Here is a 23,650-nt window from a genome sequence, read left to right on the forward strand (position 1 = left end):
CTGAATTAATAGGTAAGACTTTTATTGCACTGGATATTTCGACCATAAAATTCCATTTTCAAAATAAGAAGCCGATCAGGTTTTTCGCAACTTTCACACTTTTGCTGTTCGATAGGGTAGTTTGCCTTCCTTTTAACAAGCGAAATGAACTGAACTTAAAAAGAAATCAAAAATCAAACCACGAAAAATCAAATATTGAACAAATTTTAAGGCTTTTTCCTGAAAAAAAATCACCAAGACCTAAATAAGAGTACTCATTACGTTCACTGTTACCCAAAAAACTAACCCGATTTGGAAAACTGAAAGAAATTTCAAACCACAAGAAAATTTATTTTTCCGGTGAAAAAAAAACATGGCATAAAAAATCGTCTTCACTTTATTATTGACATTTTAAAATTGCGTATCTTAGAAAATCGCTTAATATTACTAATGCGCCGCTCTAGACAAAATTTTATTGCCAATTAAGTATTAACAAACAAAACTGTCACTACTTACTGTTTTATTGTCCCAATTAGTTTTCAGGGTACTGTCACTAATCTGAAATGGTTAAAACAAGCAGCACCATAGTTCTTATTTCCAAAAATCACTGATCAAAAAAGCTTGAATTGAAATGGTGACTGATTTCAGACTCAGCATATGCGAGCAGCCCCTGAACTTGGGAAAATGTTTACGGAAACTCGAGCTTTGTAAAAACTCTCCGATTAAGACGACTGGAAAAGATAGATGTGTTAAACAATTTATTTCAACACATGGTGTTGCATTTCTATTTGCATATTTATTACTAATTGCAGCAGAATATATACAGCATTTACAATATAGAGAAATATTCAACAATGATGCACGCGAATGACAATTGTTCTTTTTTTATTGAACAGAAAAACTTCATTTTAGCCTAAAGATAGATTTTTAAACTGAAAAGTAGAATGCACACTTTACACTATGTACAAATTACACTCATGTTAATGTCATGAAATCTAATTAAAGGGGTTCGTTAGGGTTCAGTATACTTCGCTTGTTCATTTCACCTCTAGCTTGTATGCTTCCAAATTGGCAGTAGCTTTCGAGGCTGTTTTTACAATCAACTCGGACGCCGAGTAGAACACCTCAATTTCTTTGCTCAACTCCAGGAAATTGAGCCTGTGCAGCTCATACCTGATTTCATCATAACTCGACAACTCAGCTAGAAGAGTCGCGTAAGCCTCCACAAACTCAGGGTTATCACGGTTCGGTTTGTAAATATTACGCAACACTATGAAGGGATCGTCTATTTTGCTCGCGATCACCGAGTAAGCGCAGATTTCGTCCGCCTCTACTGCATTTGCGAGTGCCATGCAGCAGTTGCGTAGGATTCTCGGCTCCTGTTGGTAGTCGTGCACTATGTGCAAAAGTAGGTCAATTCCGGATACCTTTTTGAAGTCCTCCAGATTCTGTTTGTAGTTGGAAAGTGTCCAAAGGCAGGCGGTGAAGGGTTCCAAGAGAACCTCCTTCTTCTAAAAAAAAATTTTTTCTTTACAATTTACGAAGCAGGAAACAACTACAACGAGGGTTTTTTGGACCAACTTTAAATACCGCAAAGATAAACAAAGACAGTTCTAAATTCTGCCACAGGACATTTCTCAACTTTCGAATTTCAAAGAAAAAAATAGATGGCCTCAAAGCTCTTAAAAAGAAAATGCAGGAAATTCACTGAAATTGAAAAAAAAAATCAAAAGTCAAACCGCGAAAAAATACTTTTGCGCCTGAACAAAATTCAATAATTTTCGTGAAAAGAAAAAAATCAACACGACCTATCTAAGAGCCTGAACTACGTTCATCGACTCTTAATAGAGTCCAAAAGTGGTATCATAAAAAACCTAGCAGTCTTGAATTGAATCTTGAAACAGAGCGACTCACAGTTCAAAAAAAAGTAATGTACACAAGGAAACAGATAAAAAAACTGATTTGTTTTTTTTTCTGGAAAAAAACGTAACTTGCAAATTCTACAGAAAAGACACCGTTCAAGCTCTTTGAACTTCACGAACAATTTATTTGACTGTTTTTGGATAAAATTAACCCAATTCAAGAAAAAAGGATACAAGTAAAACTTTTATCTCGCTGTGTAAACTGATAATCAAATTCCATTTTAGAAACTAGACAACAATCACGTTTTTCTAGACCTTTACATTTTTTGCTGTTCACAAAAACTTCCTGAAAGAAAAAAAACAAAAAAATGCCATTAACTACATTCAAGTACTCACTGCATTGATTACGCTTAAAAATAACATTTGTCTCAAATGTAGACTTGAACATCAGTATAACCAGAGCATCAACCATAAATGGAAATCCTCAATAAAACCTGAGCAGTGTCCGCAAGATTGTAAATCCACACTCCTATATGTTCCCTCATAGCATCCTTTTGGTTCTCCTTGTAGGCCAAAACCCCCCACATAATCCACAGCACCGCTTTGTAATTAGCGGGGTACTTTCCAGTTAAGTCCGCCAGAACTCGCAACATCTTTGCCTTACAGATGTTCCTGGCTCCAAATCTGTGAGCTGAGATCAAAAGTATGACCTGTAGACATTCGAAGATTATGTTCTCATGAACAGCATATCTCTTCATGACTGTTTGGATATGCTGACAGAGAGAAACACTGGCGAACGTGTCCGATTCTTCTTCGATTGTTGGAATTATATTGTACGCAATCGCCAGAAACTTATCCTAAACAAGGTCTTTAATATCAAAAGAACACACAATAATTTAATTTTAGTACAACTAATTATTAAAAGATGCCATTGCAATATTTCTGCCGAGTAGAATGTCATTAATAACAAAAACAAAAAGCAAAGAACAGAGTCAAAATTTGAGAAAAATAGCGGAAAATTGATTGCGAACAATGAGTACCTGAATATCTGGAACCTCTTCATGGAATTTGGCCGCCTCCAGAATAACTCCTTTCTGTGCATCATCCAGTATCACATTATTCTTAGCCGTGATCGCAAAAATAGCTCTGAATGAAGCCCTGGTTAACTCTTCGCTTTTAATAGCAGAGGCCAAGTTTTCAATCACGACTTCAGCCGGTGAATCCACAGGTACTATTTTGTGAGGAACTGAGGCACTCTTGAGTCGCTTGTTTGCAATTCGCTCTCTTTCCGCAACTTCCATTAAATGCTGAACTTCAGGCAGGTCAACTATAAAAACTTAGAGGTAAACAACTGTGAAAGCAAGATTAAACGGTTTTTGTACTAACAAAGAGTCTCCTCGCACCGTTATCTTCGCGAAAATCTAAATTGGGAAAAGACAGATCTAAATCGAAACTTTCCGGTTTTTCATGTTAAATTTTTGTCACTTGGAGGAGTACGTGGAGCGAAAACCGGTCATCAAATATAATTTTATGTGTAAAAACATTCATCTATTTGATATACAGTTACGAGTAAACAAAAGAGTGAACTTAACCAAGACTCTAAAAAAGAAGGAAAACTTCAAACTGCCTTTCTTTCCACAGAAAACAACTTTTCAGAAAATTTTCTTATCACAGCTCAAATCGCGTCTTAAAAGACTTTAAAACAAAAATTGTCAGTTGCTGTGCAAGTAGCACCGAAGATACCGACCAGTTAACTTGGCTTAAGAAAACATTTCTAAAAATAATATTTTTGACCACATTATGTGTTAGTTTTGTGAGCAAGCGTATAGACAAAACATAAGCTGAGAACATTTGTTGTGGCTTTATATAACTACATTTTTTGTTTCAACACGAATAACAAAAATCATTTTTTTGCTATATAGTTGTTCCGATCACTGAAAATGGGGAAGAACTTTGTCGTTGGGTAAGTTTTAGTTTTTTTTTACTTTCCACACAAAATCAAATATCACAGATACTTTCTGAAATGAGTCGATAGATAAATCATATCACACCCCTTTCAAACGTTTTTGGTCAAAAAAAAAACGTGATTGGTCCCTGTGTCGAGAAAAACATGTTTAAAATTTTTTGAGTTTTGTCCAATTGCGAGAGAGTAAAGCGAGCAAGTAAGTCTTATGAATGAAAATTTCTCCCTTGAAAAGTGAAAAGCTTAGTTTTACTCAAGAAAAACAATTTTGGAAGCTTCATTTAGCGCTTGCTTGGAAAAAAAGTTTTAAAAAAACATCAAATTATTTAGCAAAATTTTTTTTAATTTTGTTTTTTATTTTTTGGGTATTATTTATTTTTCGAAGACAACTATTGTCGATAAAACCCAATTCAATAACTGTCTACGCGTTCGATTATTTCTCATATCACATCACACAACACGCTTTTATTTAAAAGGTACATCATGATCTCAAAATACATAAATTAATGCTTTTTGGGCATTTCAAGCAGATACCACACAAACAGCTTTGTAACCAAGCGTGCAGAAAATGATAAAAAAAACATTTAAAAACAAACTTTCCACAAAAACAAATTTTAAAAACACATGCGTTTCTCTCTTACGATACTCAACTCGACGAGAAACACAATCACCAACGTAAGAACAATCAGAAAGATTTATCCGGAAACAGCTCAGCCGACAATACTTGGGTACGCCACTTGACTGAAAACAAAGTCCTGAAAAACTTTGAGCTAATAAGTTTTCAACCTCTTTGCTTCGAAAAACACAGAAGAAAAAGTCATCCTTCTTTCGAACTACGCAATATTAGGCGAATGAGCCGATATAAAATAAACCGAAACCATTTAAAGTGAATGAATCTTTGAAGCGAAAAAAAAATCAAATAAGAAAAAAAGGATATTATACAAAATTGGTAAATTTACAAATTAGAAGAGTAAATGAAAATGCCTCCCAAAAACAATACACAGTCGAACGGTGCGATACAACACAAAAACTAAAAAAAAAACAAGATAATTCGAAAAGATAATTCGAAGTTCTACAAAACTGTCTCGAAAAAAATTATTCTAGATAAACATGCCTAGCAATACATTTGAATAAAAAATGAGCAAAAGACAAAACTTACTTAAGCCGAAAAACTTTGAGCAGACACCAGTTGAGCCGAAAAAAAATCGCTTTTGTAAAAAAACTTGAAGTCCCCTGAAACTACAAAAAAAACATAGCCAACTGACAGTTGGAAAAGAGTAATGAACGCAAGCAAACCGAAAAAAAAAACATGAAAAGATCTCAACTTTCGAATGTCGAAGAAAAAATAGATCTCTGTTAAGCTCTTTGAATTTTTAGAACAATTAATGATTAGCACTTTTCTGATAACACGATTCCTACTTGAGAAAACTGGATCATATGTAAGGTTTTTATTCCGCTGAAAATCTGAAAAATAAATTCCACTTTCAAAACTAGAAATCGTTCATGTTTTTTGCATCATTTCCAAGTTCGAATTTGGAGAGTGCTATTTATGTAAACTTCATCAGATATATTTCAATTGCATATATAACTAAGTGCATTCATAAATACATTAATATGTATGAATGCACATCTGTAGTTAGAGCATTTAAAGACTTTTTCCTGAAAAAAAAAAACAAAAAAACCTATATAAGAGTCTTCACTACGCTCATTACTCTTGAAAAGCAACTATAATGATAACTACAAAAAGCACAAAAAAATGTGTGATGTGTTAACTAAGCCGACACAAGTTGAGCAGACAAACAAACGTCCGATATTAATTTTTTCCGGAAATTTTTTTTTCTTGAGCAGACAAATAAAAGTCCGATATTCAAATCTTACCGTAAAAAAAACAATTTCTTATATAGTGAAAAAACAAGGTCTGCCCGGGACTCGAACCCAAGACCTTGGTGTGCAAAGGCAACCAGGTTATCTCAAGGCCAAATGGGAACGAGCCTGAAAGTTGTTAAGATTCAATAATAAAGCAAGTAAGAAAACCAAGTAAGGCTTGTAGAAGTTGTTTACGGGAAAAAAAGTCTTGTTCTCGTTTACAATGAATATTGCTCAAATCAAAAAAAAAGATTGCTGTAGCAACTACGCCGAAAAAAAAAGCGGACAAACGAGAAGCCGACAATTTTTTCAAACGGAAACTGTCCAAAAAGAAGCAGGTCTCGGTCACATTCGAGCTCAGGAACTTTGAAAGTTCAAAAATCTACATGAAGTCCCTTCCGTTTGAAGTCCCGTCGGCTGAAATCTCACGACTGAAAAGGCTCAAACATAAGGTTACATTTTATTATGTGACCTCATCTGATATTTAATTATGCTAAGTGACTATGCGCGTGAAGTTTTTAAAAACAGCTGTTATCCTCTTTCCCAACTCTTTTTGAGTTTTTCCTCTTTCCCAACTCCATTTGAATTTCAGTTTCAACACAGAGGTCGAGGAAGCCACTAATATAAAGAAAATGGAAAATTTCGATAAAAACCACAACTACAATAGTTTGACAAAACACATGCATAAACACAATGCCCCACGCCACGTTAAAGAAGTATTTAAACAAATTTATCAAGCGTCAATTAAACCGATAACAGCTGGATAAATTCCCATTGAGCCGAAAAGAAACATGAAAAAATTTTGAAATCTCTGAAAACCTATATTTTCTTTTCAAAAGACGCAAAATTAGGTCACTAAGCCGATAAAACAAGTCGAAAAAATGATGCCAAACCTTTAACGCAAAAACAAAAATTACCAAAAATATCGGATTTTGTAAATTTATCAATTTACAGGAATCAACCCAGACGTAGTCGAGTCGTTAGCTCTAGACCAAATGTGCAGGAGAAGCTAAGAAAATTTATTACAAACCAAGCCATCAAATGATCTAACTCATGTTGATAAACAAGTTGTTAACCTGAAAGAAAGTTTACATCACGATTTGATAACACTAGCTAATCGCAAGGGTAAAAACTTATTTACCACAGAGGAAAAGCTGAGCTTTGCAAAACTTGCGATGCAAAGAACACATTGCGCCACAAAATAAAGCGGAAAAATGACAGAGTCTGAAAAATTAAGTTGAAAAATTGACTTCATGAAATTGAAAAAATGAGTTCATAACCAGCCTTTAAAAAATTGGAAATCATTTACCGAGCGACAGCAGAGGCGAAAAATTTTGAGTCGAAACCTGTTGAACCGAAAAGAAAACTGTTGTTGTAAAAAAATTCATTAGCTTTAAAAGTTTTTACGGCCCATCCAAAATGAAACACAATCGCATACGGATATAACTTGCCCTCAAAATTACGCAAACTAATTTGACTAAGTCGATATAGCATATACTAAAAACGTTCAAAATCAGACTAGGTACAATTACACATTTGTAAACTTCCAGTTATTGTGAATTTCAAAACCCTTGCTTTATACAGTTAAGCCAATAAAAATCCTACCAGATAAAAAGAGCGTTTAGTAAAAACGGAAAATTAACTGACAGAAATTAGGACGAAAACTATCAACCCGTTAGAAAATTGTCGGAAAAGATTATTACAACCTGTAACGAGCTTCAACACAGAGGCAAAACGCTGTGCACCACTTGCGATACAAGACAAATATAAAAATCATCAGTCGAAAAAAAAACTTAAATGTTGAAGAAAACTAGTTGAACTCAAGCTTTTTCTTATGTATCGATAAAAGACAATTAGGGGTGCAGCTAAAGCTGGAGTTACGTGTTTGATATTGAATCCATTTTACTTTATTGATGAGGCACGAAAATGTAATTTAATCAATTTTCCCAAGAAGATAACATTTCCCTCACGAAAACTAAGGAGTCTCCACTTCAGCAGGAACAATTATCGCAACCGGTTCTTTCAATTGAACTTTTCATCTGATATTTGTGTGCAACAACGGTCAAAACACTGGCTATGCCCAGTTTGTTTAAGAAAAAAGTTATGGCCTTCAAACAAGTCAAAGGGTTGAAACTTGAGATTTTTTGGAAACTTTTTGACTTTACGCGAAAACTACCGTGCCAATACTCAGATTGTGTTCAATCGAGAAACTCGGTGTTGAGAATCTCCACTGCTTAAGCTGCCACAATTTTACCACTTTCCAAAAGCAATAACTTTTTTTTATTAAGCTGCCAGCTTAAGCAGTGGAGATTCCCAACACAATCTGAGTATTGGCACGGTAGTTTTCGCGTAAAGTCAAAAGTTTCCAAAAAATCTCAAGTTTCAACCCTTTGACTTGTTTGAAGGCCATAACTTTTTTCTTAAACAAACTGGGCATAGCCAGTTATAAAGATAGGCTTTCGACAACCTATTCTTTCGATTAAACTTATGATATCAGAATAGTCGAAAAAAAAATACAACAAATCAAAAATTTGACATTTCCGAGAATCGTAGCTTTTTGTGTAAAAAAGGCCGTAGACACTGATGCGGCGAGGATTCGCGCAATCTGTAATTTCTATTGAACCCAAAATCTTAAATTTGGGAAGGTAGTTCTCGAGAAAAGTTAGAAAAATTGAACTAATGGTCGACAAGTTTTGGTTTTGATGAAAAAAAAAATTCAAAAAAAAAATTTTCAAAAGTTTTTTTGAAAAACAAAGTAAAAAAATTGAAAACGAAAAAACTGAATCTATCAAAACAAATACGGCTAGTTCTGAAACAAGAACTTGTCAAGACAAAAGACGGTGCAATAAGCATCGGCAGATGTTATACCCAGCGGTAACGAAGCCGAGAATACCTTTTCAGAAACCCTTCAAGTCGACAAATTATCAACAAGACTTGAAAACTCTGTAAAGTTAATCAGCCCCTTCACCCTCAAAGCACACAAACACGTCAAACGAAACAATATGAAGCCACCAAGACGATATAATAAAGGCCGGAAAAACTTGAACTGGAATTTCTATTAAGATTTTCGCTTTTTGTGCGCTCCAGAGCCAAGGTCACTAAGCCAAGACAAAATAGGCCAAAATCATTTGGGCAGAATAAAGTTTTTTTAAAAAAAAAAAACAAAGTCAAGGTTAGTAAAATTACAAACATCAGAGTAAATCAGACCATTAAAAGCAAGAAAATTGTTTGAAAAAACGTTTAAAAAAATCAATTCTACAAGATGGCAACTAAGCCGACAAAACAGCAGCAGACAATAATAAGCCGACAAATTATTTTTGAAACCATTTCCCGTTTGCAAAAAAGCACGTCCTGTCAAATTCAAACCCAGGACCTTTGCCGTCCCAGGCACATTCGTTGCCTCCATACCAGGTGAGAACGAGTTGCAAAGAAATTTGTAGTTACTAAGAACTGAACCTAAATTTACCATTTCTAGTTTTGACTATTCTAAGAACAAAATTGTTTACGGGGAAAAGTCTAGTACCCGATTGCAATAACCTTGCTTATAGCAAGGGTAAAATTTTCTGAAAGGTAAAAAAAATTGAATTTTCCGAGGGCGATAACTTTTGTGGCCGCTAACGCAGGGGAGCTTTCCACTACCCGTTATCTCCATATAACCCATATCAGATTTGTGAGGTTAGTTTTCGAAAAGTCAAAAAGATCCACAAAACGATCAATGATAATAAAAAATGACTATTACGAGTGCCATTACTTTGTGTAAAAAAATTTGGAGAAACCGCTCATTAATGGAGTTTTTCAAACTGAAATTTGCTTTATTCATTGAAACTAAAAACTCAGATTTGAGAGGGGTAGTTTTCGAGAGATCAAAAATATGGGTCAACTATTCCCCCAAAGGCTTTTTGAAGGCAGTAAACAGAGGGGTCAAGCAGAAAGAGACTCTAGTGGAGTACGCAGGCACACAGTGGAGTAGGCGGTTTTAAAATTCGTACACCTTTTTTGGAAATTAGTAGCAGTTTAGGGAAGTGTTAATAGTGTGTTGCCCTGGAAACGACCCAGAATTAGCTCATAAAGCCGATAAAAAATAGGCCGGAATAATTTGGGCCGAGGAATTTTTTAGCGAAACAACAACAACAAACAAAAAATAAAACAGGAAGTCAAGCTAAGTAAAATTTAAATTATAGGACTTGAATTATTGTAGTTTTTTAAGTTTCAAGAAATTGAGCATGTCAGAAGATGAAAGAATCCAGGAGATGAATGATTTCTGTAAACAAATGTACTTACGGGAAAAAAGTCTAGTACCCGACTGCAATACCCTTGCTTATCGCAAGGGTAAACATCGTTATAATGCAATGAAACATGGCATGGTGAACAAACTGAAGATTGTTATAACGCGTAATCAGATTTTTTCTTCATACGGAACATCGCAACATCACCCATTTAGCCAAAAGCATTATGAGATAGCAAAAATTGAAAACATAGGCGCTACGCGTAATACACCAAAGGCATAGAAACTGAAGCAAAAACCAAACAACTTGAACAACTAATAATTGAAGAATAACAGTTCTAGAACAAAAAATCGTACTAATACATGTATACACCAAAATTTTGCTATATCGAGAAAGAGCCTGAAATAACAGTTGTAGAACTAAAAATCGTACTAACACATGTATAGGTCAAATTCTTGATATATCAACGAAGATCATAAAATAACACTTCTAGAACTAAAAATCGTACTAACACATGTATACACCAAAATTTCTCATGAACAAATAACCAAACAAACAGACTCATAATATAAATAAATGAAAATAAATAAATTAAATAAATACACACGCAGAAATAATAAAAGCAAAACTAAATGAAAGAAAGAATAATTAAATAAATAAACAAAACACGTGATAAAAATAAACAAAAATAAATATGTACATACATAAATTATAAATAAATATAAGCAAACTAAACATAATTAAATAAATAGAAGAACAGATAATTAAATAAATAAAGATGAACAAATAAAGAAACAAACATACGCAATCACGTGACATAGCGCGATATAGTCCAGCCCACATGATAATTGATAACTGTGGACGTTATTTGTCGACACTTGACAACAGACAACATTAAAAAAAAAAAACCCCGTTACACGATACCATAACACCTTGACTAAAGTCTTCGGTGTAATGAGGGGCGTAGGGAGAGGAACATGCTCAAAATAAACATCTTTTTTTCGCTCATAAACACAAAAAAAAGATACTCTAACCGAGTTCGTCAATTGTAGGGCGAGTCTCGTATTCGGGATCAGCGCACTTCAGAAACAATCCCCGCAAAATAGGATCTTCAATGTCCTTTGCATTGCGATGCCAATCGGAAATATCATCTGGAACCTCCAATTTAAGAAACAGCATCTGGTAGATCAGTAAGCCCAAACCGTACACATCCGTTTTACTATCGTACATCCGGGATCCAGACATACTTTTCAATTCAGGCGGATGGTAGCGATGGAGATCTTTTGGTTCCTCAACAATCCGATACAAGTACTCCAATTCAGTAAACTTGTATAGTATCCCTTCGGTTGTTCTAGTACGAGTGGCAATGTCCGACAATAGAGCGGGCAATCCGAAGTCACCAACCATAAAATGTCCTGACTGAATGAACACATTGGACGGCTTCAAATTTAAATGAAGAAAGCCACTTGACTTTATGAAGCTCAGCGCACTAATTATTTCCCCAACGGCTTTATGAACCTGGGCAATTGGAATATCTATATTTTCACCTGGTGTTTCACTTGGATCAATGTGATTCGAAATAAGTTCATGCAAACTACAAGGATCGGGAAGGTCTGGGTACACTATGTTGACATTGACACTTGAGGTCGATTCTTCCCAAGAGAGGAAGACATCTTCAGGCACAAGCACACCTTTATGATCGAGTTCAGATAACTTCATTAGCTGATTGAACAACTTATTCCCATAGTTAAGATCTGGACATTCAATCACTTTCACAATACAGTCGAATTTACTTTCATCTTCGCTGTTTACCACCCCTCTGCACACTTTACCTTGTACACCCCACGCAATAGCATTTTGAACAGTAACATTCGACATATTAACTGCAAAAACATTTGGCGTAACATTTCACTATTCTCTTTAATGGTAATCAGAAGAGCAAAAATTGTCATTTTCGAAATTGAATTATAAAAATGAGCCAGTCGGTCATAATGCCACAAGTTTTGACGGTTTTTTCAAAACATTCATTTCGATCCAGGCATGCCTGATTTTTGTCGCGACAACTGAAAATCAGAAGTCAAAAAGAGAACAGCCGAGTTGACAATTGCATGAAAGCCATGCTAAAATTCCCCCCTGACCAATTGCTGATCGCAATTGGCTTATCTCGAAATTTTTGAGAGAGTATAGATGTCTGCTAATTGACAGAAAACATCGAGAATGGCCACGACAGGCGATCTTGAAGACAAGATTTCATCTAGTTCCAGAGTGCAACTTCACTTGGGCCTAGTGGTCCAAACTCCTTGAGACATTATAAAACTTCTCAAGTTAGCTAGTTACCTTGAGCTTGATTGAATAACGTACTAGAGTTAATTCCAGAGCTTACTTATCATGTCTCGAGTAATTGGTTTTAATTGGAGAGATTGTTTTACGAGATTATGCTGAGATAAGGTGAGTTTCTAGTTTGATCTATCTGAAATTGGATAGAACACACAGTGTCTAATAAAAAAAGTGCTTAACACTAAGTTCCCGATTCTGTTTTCAACGGGAATTGCGTATTTTTTGGTATTTAGAGACCTGGCAATGGGGGCGTTTTATTTGATTTCTAGATTGTGGGTTTTTTTTATAGTGTCTCTTAAGCAGAAACACGATTTTGAGTTCCATTTCTAGTTGAACCGTTAATTGGGGGACCGACCTTTTACCAGACCGATCTTTCAACAGAAAAGATATAACGTTTAGTCCGGTTAAAGACAATGTTTTCACGGTTTTTTAGCGAAGTTTTTTTTGGATGTAACCGCTTCCGTTTCAAATTTTCCACTAGTTCAAATTTATCTCAATTCAAATAAGGCCTTGTCGTGTGGCAAAAGGTCAATCTGGTAAAAAAAAACCTAGCCCCGTTTATTGGCCTCGACCGATGGAATAAGAATAGCACGAGAAATAAGGTCTCTGGCCCTTGATCCAATGGCTTTGGAGCCTATCATTCTTAATGTCAAATGTGGCATTCGCGGACGATTGTTACAAACGTAAGAATTTTGCAAGATATAGGAGCGATTTGTGGTCTTCGCTGATAAATTAAAAATCATAATAATCATAAAAATACAGAATTTAACGTAAATTGGTAAATTGTACGTCTTACAAAGACAAATATGAAAAGTATAATTAAAGTGCTCATGGAATGTGTTAAGAGTGAGTCAAGTCAAGAGTCTTGGCACGTAGAAGCACGATGTCACAGTTGCTTGGGCGGCAACCTGATATTGATGAGTCTTCCAGGTAGATCCTGGCTTTCTGGAAAGGAGATGCAGTGTCGTATGTGATCCTCATCAACCATCTGGAGCTTACAAAGTCGGCAGACACAGTCCATATACGCTGTAAACCCTTTTTCCTGTACAATATCATGTATTTCGCGTTTATAACAGCCAATTTTAGTGCATATAATATTATGACATCCCGAGGTGTAGTATAGCGCAAAGATACGTCTATGTCGCGTGTTTGCCTGCCTCAGGCCAAGGTAATCGTTGAAGTATAGGTTCTCAAGAAGGAGTCTCGTGGAGCTGAAAACAGAGATTCCAGCCCATTTCTTCCAGAAAATTCCACAAATTCTGTTATAATGGTCGTCCAACTTATCTGTGTCGATCTGTAGGAATGTATTCAGGCCACATGTTCATGCTGGGAGAACAACTTGCTCCAGAAGTCTCTGGGCCGAGTTAAAGCACACTTTCTGAAGGTATATTTTCTGTTGGAGTCCAAACACGGTTGATTTAGTTTTGTTTATCTACACATTGAGGTGTTCTGTGCAGGCTAGTTTTGGTGTTAGGTTGACTCCCAGGTAGCAGAAGGTATTCGTGTACGCTATAGCAATTCCTCTATAGAACAGGGCGTCCTCTGGCATGATTTTGCCTCCTTTCCTAAATACAGAATTTAGGAATAAGATTCAAGGGCTGAATCAAGTTCCCAGTTTTAACATTTTTAGCTAATGTCAAAGTTTTTGAAATTAAACAGCAGTTGCTAGCATAGTTGACTCGCCAAGAACATCAATTGCGCTCAGTAAATTTTTCATAGGAGAATTTCCAGTATATTTCAGTCAATTTTTCTTTCAAACTTTTGTAATCCATCGTTATCAGGTCGAATCCAAAACAAGCTGACAATTTATTTACCAGTAAAGGTACACAGTACCAGAAATTGTCCTTGCCAATTTTTTTCAGCTTTGACATGAAACACGCGTTTCTGGATACTTGTCGGATCTCGAAGGAATTTTAGTTCCAGGGCAAAACGTGATCGTAAACCTAACAGCCGTTGTTGATGTTAGCAACTTTGTGGAAGAAAAAGGGATCGTGCGTTTCTCCATGTAGTGAGAGAGGTAAAAATCGGGATTTTTCACGTCTTTGCCGAGGAGTTTAGAATCCAGTTAGTAGCTCTCCTTTGTACATCTTCGAGGCCTCTCAGTTCTGTTTTGTTTGGCTTACACACCTCAGATCCATATGATATAATTGGTTCAAAGTAGCCACAGTATGCACTTTAGTTTTGATGATAATGATGTCGATTTTGACAAATTTCGTTTGATTTGGAAAAAAACTCTTCTGGTTTTTTGACACTCGCTGTTCTTAGCAGCCAGACCAGATGAGATTTCTTGATGTTATGATTACTAAAAACTAGGTCCTTCTCAGTATCAGGTTCTGAAAGCTCGTGTTCACCTATATGAATATTATGCGATGTACAATCTGATTTGAAGATCAAGTTATGACATTTTGATAGATATAAACTCATGTTGTTATCACTGTAACATTCGCCCAGAAGTACATACCGACGGAAAATAAAGATAGGCTATGAAACGACTGGCTAGCGTCTAAACTTAGCTTCACATGCTTTTAACCGTCTCTTTAGAGTTATTTCTGAGTGTGGTTCAATAACATTAGGTCGACGGAGTTATTTTTTTAAGGCAATCGGCCAAACTGCGCAAATTTACTTGGTTACATGCAAAATAGTGAGCTCATGGCTGGGTCTCAGTACTCCCAGACCACGAGGTCACTCCTAAAAACAGGGCTACTACTTAGTTGACATATTACTTTTGTTTTTGTTCAGTAGATAAAGATCAAACCATTCCCGTAACTCCTAGCTTCTCAAAATCTGAAAATGAACTTGATGTCATTTAATTCAATTCATGACATACCAGGAAGCTAAAAAATGTTTTAAAAACTAGTTCCAAGTCTTTTCCCGAGACCCTTCCGGAATCGGGTCAAAGAGCTGTCTTGTTGTCGACCAGGAAGGGTAGCAAACTCCTAACAATAGCCCTCCCCATTCCCGGGCAGAACTTCATAACGATTGTAGCTGCACAATCGTTACAGTTCGGATTGCCCTTCCGCCAAAATCCTCGGCTGTAAATTTCTATCTGCTTATTTCAGCAATCTGTCTGTGTTTTCTCAGCAAAAATCTTTGTTCTAGAGTGCAACTTTACTTGGGCCTAGTGGTCAAAACTCCTTGATACATTATAAAACTTCTCAAATTAGCTAGTTTCCTTGAGCTTGATTGAATAACGTACTAGAGTTAATTCCAGAGCTTACTTATCATGTCTCGAGTAATTGGTTTTAATTAGAGATTGTTTTACGAGACTATGCTGAGATAAGGTGAGTTTCTAGTTTGATCTATGTGAAATTGGATAGAACACACAGTGTCTAATAACAAAAGTGCTTAACACTAAGTTCCCGATTCTGTTTTCAACGGGAATTGCGTATTTTTTGGTATTTAGAGACCTGGCAATGGGGGCGTTTTATTTGATTTCTAGATTGTGGGTTTTTTTGATAGTGTCTCTTAAGCAGTAACACGATTTTGAGTTCCATTTCTAGTTGAACCGTTAATTGGGGGACCGACCTTTTACCAGACCGATCTTTCAACAGAAAAGATACAACGTTTAGTCCGGTTAAAGACAATGTTTTCACGGTTTTTTAGCGAAGTTTTTTTTGGATGTAACCGCTTCCGTTTCAAATTTTCCACTAGTTCAAATTTATCTCAATTCAAATAAGGCCTTGTGGTGTGGCAAAAGGTCAATCTGGTAAAAAAAAACCTAGCCCCGTTTATTGGCCTCGACCGATGGAATAAGAATAGCACGAGAAATAAGGTCTCTGGCCCTTGATCCAATGGCTTTGGAGCCTATCATTCTTAATGTCAAATGTGGCATTCGCGGACGATTGTTACAAACGTAAGAATTTTGCAAGATATAGGAGCGATTTTTGGTCTTCGCTGATAAATTAAAAATCATAATAATCATAAAAATACAGAATTTAGGAATAAGATTCAAGAGCTGAATCAAGTTCCCAGTTTTAACATTTTTAGCTAATGTCAAAGTTTTTGAAATTAAACAGCAGTTGCTAGCATAGTTGACTCGCCAAGAACATCAATTGCGCTCAGTAAATTTTTCATAGGAGAATTTCAAGTATATTTCAGTCAATTTTTCTTTCAAACTTTTGTAATCCATCGTTATCAGATCGAATCCAAAACAAGCTGACAATTTATTTGCCAGTAAAGGTACACAGTACCAGAAATTGTCCTTGCCATTTTTTTCAGCTTTGACATGAAACACGCGTTTCTGGATACTTGTCGGATCTCGAAGGAATTTTTGTTCCAGGGCAAAACGTGATCGTAAACCTAACAGCCGCTGTTGATGTTAGCAACTTTGTGGAAGAAAAAGAGATCGTGCGTTTCTTCATGTAGTGAAAGAGGTAAAAATCGGGATTTTTCACGTCTTTGCCGAGGAGTTTAGAATCCAGTTAGTAGCTCTCCTTTGTACATTTTCGAGGCGTCTCAGTTCTGTTTTGTTTGGCTTACACACCTCAGATCCATATGATATAATTGCTTCAAAGTAGCCACAGTATGCATTTTAGTTTTGATGATAATGATGACGATTTTGTCAAATTTCGCTTGATTTGGAAAAAAAATTTTCTGATTTTTTGACACTCGCTGTTCTTAGCTGCCAGACCAGATGAGATATTTTGATGTTATGATTACTAAAAACTAGGTCATTCTCAGTATCAGTTTCTGAAAGCTCGTGTTCACCTATATGAATATTATGCGATGCACAATCTGATTTGAAGATCAAGTTATGACATTTTGATAGATATAAACTCATGTTGTTATCACTGTAACATTCGCCCAGAATTACATACCAACGGAAAATAAAGATGGGCTATGAAAAAACTGGCTAGCGTCTAAACATAGCTTCACATGCTTTTAACCGTCTCTTTAAAGTTATTTCTGAGTGTGCTTCAATAACATTAGGTCGACAGAGTTATTTTTTTAAGGCAATCGGCCAAACGGCGCAAATTAACTTGGTTACATGCAAAATAGTGAGCTTATGGCTGGGTCTCAGTACCCCCAGACCACGAGGTCACTCCTAAAAACAGGGCTACTACTTAGTTGACATATTACTTTTGTTTTTGTTCAGTAGATAAAGATCAAACTATTCCCTTAACTCCAGCTTCTCAAAATCTGAAAATGAACTTGATGTCATTTAATTCAATTCATGACATACCAGGAAGCTAAAAATTGTTTTCAAAACTAGTTCCAAGTCTTGTCCCGAGAGCCTTCCGGTTTTTGGAATCGGGTCAAAGAGCTGTCTTGTTGTCGACCAGGAAGGGTAGCAAACTCCTAACAATAGCCCTCCCCATTCCCGGGAAAAACTTCGTAACGATTGTAGCTGCACAATCGTTACAATTCGGATTGCCCTTCCGCCAAAATCCTCGGCTGTAAATTTCTATCTGCTTATTTCAGCAATCTGTCTGTGTTTTCTCAGCAAAAATCTTTGTTCTAGAGTGCAACTTTACTTGGGCCTAGTGGTTCAAACTCCTTGATACATTATAGAATTTCTCAAGTTAGCTAGTTACCTTGAGCTTGATTGAATAACGTACTAGAGTTAATTCCAGAGCTTACTTATCATGTCTCGAGTAATTAGTTTTAATTAGAGATTTTTTTACGAGATTATGCTGAGATAAGGTGAGTTTCTAGGTTGATCTATCTGAAATTGGATAGAACACACAGTGTCTAATAACAAAAGTGCTTAACACTAAGTTCCCGACTCTGTTTTCAACGGGGTTTGCGTTTTTTTTTGGTATTTAGAGACCTGGCAATGGGGGCGTTTTATTTGATTTCTAGATTGTGGGTTTTTTTGTAGTGTCTTTTAAGCAGTAACACAATTTTGAGTTACATTTCTAGTTGAACAGTTAATTGGGGGACCGACCTTTTACCAGACCGATCTTTCAACAGAAAAGATATAACGTTTAGTCCGGTTAAAGACAATGTTTTCACGGTTTTTCAGCGATGTTTTTTTTATGTAACCACTTCCGTTTCAAATTTTCCACTAGTTCAAATTTATTTCAATTGAAATAAGGCCTTGTGGTGTGGCAAAGGGTCGGTCTGGTAAAAACCTAGCCCCGTTTATTGGCCTCGACCGATTGAATAAGAATAGCACGAGAAATAAGGTCTCTGGCCCTTGATCCAATGGCTTTGGAGCCTATCATTCTTAATGTCAAATGTGGCATTCGCGGACGATTGTTACAAACGTAAGAATTTTGCAAGATATAGGAACAATTTGTGGTCTTCGCTGATATATTAAAAATCATTATAATCATAAAAATACAGAATTTAGGAATAAGATTCAAGGGCTGAATCAAAATCCCAGTTTTTTTTATTTCTAGCTAATTTCAAAGTTTTTGAAATTAAACAGCAGTTGCTAGCATAGTTGACTCGCCAAGAACATCAATTGCTCTCAGTAAATTTTTCATAGGAGAATTTCCAGTATATTTCAGTCAATTTTTCTTTCAAATTTTTGTAATCCATCGTTATCAGGTCGAATCCAAAACAAGCTGGCAATTTATTTTCCAGAAAAGGTACACAGTACCAGAAATTGTCCTTGCCATTTTTTTTCAGCTTTGACATGAAACACGCGTTTCTGGATACTTGTCGGATCTCGAAGGAATTTTTGGTCCAGGGCAAAACGTGATCGTAAACCAAACAACCGTTGTTGATGTTAGCAATTTTGTGGAAGAAAAAGGTATCGTGCGTTTCGTCATGTAGTGAAAGTTTTGTTTGGCTTACACACCTCAGATCCATATGATATAATTGGTTCAAAGTAGCCACAGCAAGCATTTTAATTTTGATGATAATGATGACGATTTTGACAAATTTCGCTTGATTTGGAAAAAAAACTCTTCTGGTTTTTTGACACTCGCTGTTCTTAGCTGCCAGACCAGATGAAATTTTTTGATGTTATGAGTACTAAAAACTAGGTCTTTTTCAGTATCAGGTTCTGAAAGCTCGTATTCACCTATATGAATATTATGCGATGTACAATCTGATTTGAAGATCAAGTTATGACATTTTGATAGATATAAACTCATGTTGTTATCACTGTAACATTCGCCCAGAAGTACATACCGACGGAAAATAAAGATAGGCTATGAAACGACTTGCTAGCGTCTAAACATAGCTTCACATGCTTTTAACCGTCTCTTTAAGGTTATTTCTGAGTGTGGTTCAATAACATTAGGTCGACAGAGTTACTTTTTTTAAGGCAATCGGCCAAACGGCGCAAATTAACTTGGTTACATGCAAAATAGTGAGCTCATGGCTGGGTCTCAGTACCTCCAGACCACGAAGTCACTCCTAAAAATAGGGCTACTACTTAGTTGACATATTACTTTTGTTTTTGTTCAGTAGATAGAGATCAAACCATTCCCTTAACTCCTAGCTTCTCAAAATCTGAAAATGAACTTGATGTCATTTAATTCAATTCATGACATACCAGGAAGCTAAAAATTGTTTTAAAAACTAGTTCCAAGTCTTTTCCCGAGACCCTTCCGGATTTTGGAATCGGGTCAAAGAGCTGTCTTGTTGTCGACCAGGAAGGGTAGCAAACTCCTAACAATAGCCCTCCCCATTCCCGGGCAAAACTTTGTAACGATTATAGCTGCACAATCGTTACAATTCGGATTGCCCTTCCGCCAAAATCCTCGGCTGTAAATTTCTATCTGCTTATTTCAGCAATCTGTCTGTATTTTCTCAGCAAAAATCTTTGTTCTAGAGTGCAACTTTACTTGGGCCTAGTGGTCCAAACTCCTTGAGCTTGGTTGAATAACGTACTAGAGATAATTCCAGAGCTTACTTATCATGTCTCGAGTAATTGGTTTTAATTAGAGGTTGTTTTAATAACATACTAGAGTTAATTCCAGAGCTTACTTATCATGTCTCGAGTAATTGGTTTTAATTAGAGATTGTTTTACGAGATTATGCTGAGATAAGGTGAGTTTCTAGTTTGATCTATCTGAAATTGGATAGAACACACAGTGTCTAATAACAAAAGTGCTTAACACTAAGTTCCCAATTCTGTTTTCAACGGGAATTGCGTATTTTTTGGTATTTAGAGACCTGGCAATGGGGGCGTTTTATTTGATTTCTAGATTGTGGGTTTTTTTGTAGTGTCTCTTAAGCAGTAACACAATTTTGAGTTCCATTTCTAGTTGAACCGATAATTGGGGGACCGACCTTTTACCAGACCGATCTTTCAACAGAAAAGATATAATGTTTAGTCCGGTTAAAGACAATGATTTCACGGTTTTTCAGCGATGTTTTTTTATGTAACCACTTCCGTTTCAAATTTTCCACTAGTTTAAATTTATCTCAATTGAAATAAGGCCTTGTAGTGTGGAAAAGGTTCGGTCTGGTAAAAAAACCTAGCCCCGTTTATTGGCCTCGACCGATGGAATAAGAATAGCACGAGAAATAAGGTCTCTGGCCCTTGATCCAATGGCTTTGGAGCCTATCATTCTTAATGTCAAATATGGCATTCTTGGACGATTGTTACAAGCGTAAGAGTTTTGCAAGATATAGGAACGATTTGTGGTCTTCGCTGATATATTAAAAATCATTATAATCATAAAAATACAGAATTTAGGAATAAGATTCAAGGGCTGAATCAAGTTCCCAGTTTTTTTTTATTTTTAGCTAATGTCAAAAGTTTTGAAATTAAACAGCAGTTGCTAGCATAATTGACTCACCCAGAACATCAATTGCTCTCAGTAATTTTTTCATAGGAGAACTTCCAGTATCTTTCAGGCAATTTTTCTTTCAATTTTTTGTAATCTATTGTTATCAGGTCGAATCCAAAACAAGCAGGCAATTTATTTTGCAGAAAAGGTACACAGTACCAGAAATTGTCCTTGCCATTTTTTTTCAGCTTTGACATGAAACACGCGTTTCTGGATACTTGTCGGATCTCGAAGGAATTTTTGGTCCAGGGCAAATCGTGATCGTAAACCGAACAACCGTTGCTGATGTTAGCAATTTTGCGGAAGAAAAAAGGATCGTGCGTTTCGTCAAGTAGTGAAAATTTTGTTTGGCTTACACACCTCAGATCCATATGATATAATTGGTTCAAAGTAGCCACAGCAAGCATTTTAATTTTGATGATAATGATGACGATTTTGACAAAATTCGCTTAATTTGGAAAAAAACTCTTCTGGTTTTTTGACACTGGCTGTTCTTAGCTGCCAGACCAGATGAAATTTTTTGGTGTTATGATTACTAAAAATTAGGTTTTTCTCAGTATCAGGTTCTGAAAGCTCGTGTTCACCTATATGAATATTATGCGATGTACAATCTGATTTTAAGATCAAGTTACGAGGTCACTCCTAAAAACAGGGCTACTACTTAGTTGACATATTACTTTTGTTTTTGTTCAGTAGATAAAAATCAAACCGTTCCCTTAACTCCTAGCTTCTCAATATCTGAAAGTGAACTTGATGTCATTTAATTCAATTCATGACATACCAGGAAGCTAAAAATTGTTTTAAAAACTAGTTCCAAGTCTTTTCCCGAAACCCTTCCGGATTTTGGAATCGGGTCAAAGAGCTGTCTTGTTGTCGACCAGGAAGGGTAGCAAACTCCTAACAATAGCCCTCCTCATTCCCGGGCAAAACTTCGTAACGATTGTAGCTGCACAATTGTTACAATTCCGATTGCCCTTCCGCCAAAATCCTCGGCTGTAAATTTCTATCTGCTTATTTCAGCAATTTGTCTGTGTTTTCTCAGCAAAAATCTTTGTTCTGATTTTTGCGGCTTTTCAGCTTTCGCAAAAATAAAAAAGATCACGTGTCTTTCTTTTAGAACGAATTTTTAAAAATAAGCATGTCAGCAAAAAGTGACCCTTCCCAGACCGTATTTTTTTTAAAAAAAAGACTGTTAATACTCAAATCAAAACTGCTCTTCCTTACAGTTTAACTACTTCTAATGAAATTCATTTCGACCAGCCATTTTTGGCGGCATTCTGGTCGAATGGCACATTAAATATTCTTTTTCTTGTATTTGGATTTTTTGAAAAATCTTCCAACTGTTTTTTTAAGAATGTTTGTGAAGTTTTTCGAAAACTAACCTCTCAAATAAAATATTGCGGGCTTAATGAAAAAAATTGGCAGTGAGAATTTCCGCTGAATTAGCGGCGACTCACGAAGTTTTTTACCCAAAAAATTTTCTTACCGAAATGTCAAATTTTTGACTTTTTTTAAATTTTCAAATTTTTGCGAAAAATTCCATGCCCTATCTGAGATTTTGGTTTCAATTCGAAGAACGGGTTAGAAGAATTGCATTTGCTTCTTCGACTCAACAACCATTTTTCTGGAACCAAAAATTATGGCCCCTGGATTTTGTGACCGTTTTTTGTTTGAAAATTTCTTTTTTTTTCTCCAAGATTACCCTCCCAAATCTGACATTTTGAGTTCAATCCAAATACAAGTTGAGTAAATTCCTTCGTCATGAGCAGTTATGCCTATTTTTAATGCAAAAAGCTATGATTATTGGAAATGTCAAATTTTTGATTTGTTGACCGTTTTTTTTGTACTTTTCTCGCTAACTATCGTGCCAACTCTGATATCATAAGTTAAATCGAAACAACAGTTGTTGAAAACCTATGTTCATAACTGGCTATGCCCAGTTTGTTTATAAAAAATTATCGTTTTTGAAATATTCAATTTTTCGAAACTTCGACAGTTTTATGGAAAAATATTGACTTTACGCAAAAACTACCGTGCCAATTCTCAGATTGTGTTCAATCGAAAAACTTGGTTTTGGGAATTGTTTTTGCGTGAGCTGCCAGGTCCTGTTTTTTCAGAAAACATTTTTGCGTTCAAAAAAAAGTCTTTTGACCGTTTCTTAGAGCTGTGATGAAACGTTTAACTTAAAGAATCGGTTCCGATAATTGTTCTTGCAGAAGTTTTGATAGAGAAATGTTATCTCATTGTTGAAATTGATACTGGCATAGGAAAAGCATAGGAAAGTTACAGAAGTGGCTTTTTGACGCTCGCTGATCTTAGTTGGCAGACCCGGCGAAATTTCTCGATACTAAGATTACTTGATCTTTCTCGGTATCAGTTTATGAAAGTTCGTGTTCACCTAAATGAATTTCATGCGATGTACAATCTGATTTGAAGAACAAGTTAAGAAATTTTGATAAATTTAAATTCAAGTTGTTATCACTGTAACATTTGCCCGGCAGTACATACCGACGGAAAATGAAGCTAGGTTATGAAACGACTGGCTAGTGTCTAAACACAGCTTCACATGATTTCAACCGTCTCCTTAAACGCATTTCTGAGTGTGGTTCAATAACATTGGGTCGACAGAGTAAATTTTATTTAGGGCAACTGGCCAAACTGCGCAAATTAACATGGTTACTTGCCAAAATAGTGAGCTCATGGCTGGATCTCAAAATCCCCAGA

The 23,650-nt window shown here is 35.9% G+C and overlaps 2 protein-coding genes across 2 annotated transcripts in view; both read right to left on the reverse strand.

The window, feature by feature from the left end:
• Positions 1 to 23,650, reverse strand: part of LOC134846346 (endoplasmic reticulum-Golgi intermediate compartment protein 1-like) — a 257,558-nt gene that overhangs the window by 8,533 nt on the left and 225,375 nt on the right. The window lies entirely within an intron of this gene.
• On the reverse strand, positions 721 to 11,808 carry LOC134846345 (serine/threonine kinase-like domain-containing protein STKLD1). The gene is made up of 4 exons (XM_063863656.1): positions 10,931 to 11,808; positions 2,882 to 3,168; positions 2,336 to 2,698; positions 721 to 1,490 (listed from the first exon to the last, which is right to left on the reverse strand). Exons 1-4 carry the CDS (start codon positions 11,772 to 11,774, stop codon positions 1,017 to 1,019), a joined length of 1,968 nt encoding a protein of 655 aa, XP_063719726.1. The 5' UTR covers positions 11,775 to 11,808; the 3' UTR covers positions 721 to 1,016.

Source organism: Symsagittifera roscoffensis, chromosome 5, assembly GCF_963678635.1.
Source record: "Symsagittifera roscoffensis chromosome 5, txSymRosc1.1, whole genome shotgun sequence".
Lineage (NCBI taxonomy): Eukaryota > Metazoa > Xenacoelomorpha > Acoela > Convolutidae > Symsagittifera > Symsagittifera roscoffensis.

Coding starts and splice junctions, on each gene's coding strand:
- LOC134846345 (XM_063863656.1), bottom strand. CDS start 11,774: ATGTCGAATGTTACTGTTCAAAATGCTATTGCGTGGGGTGTACAAGGT. Junction 2,699..2,881: donor AAGAGGTTCCAGATATTCAG/GTACTCATTGTT, acceptor GACCTTGTTTAG/GATAAGTTTCTGGCGATTGC. Junction 1,491..2,335: donor ATCTTGCGGACACTGCTCAG/GTTTTATTGAGG, acceptor ATTTTTTTTTAG/AAGAAGGAGGTTCTCTTGGA.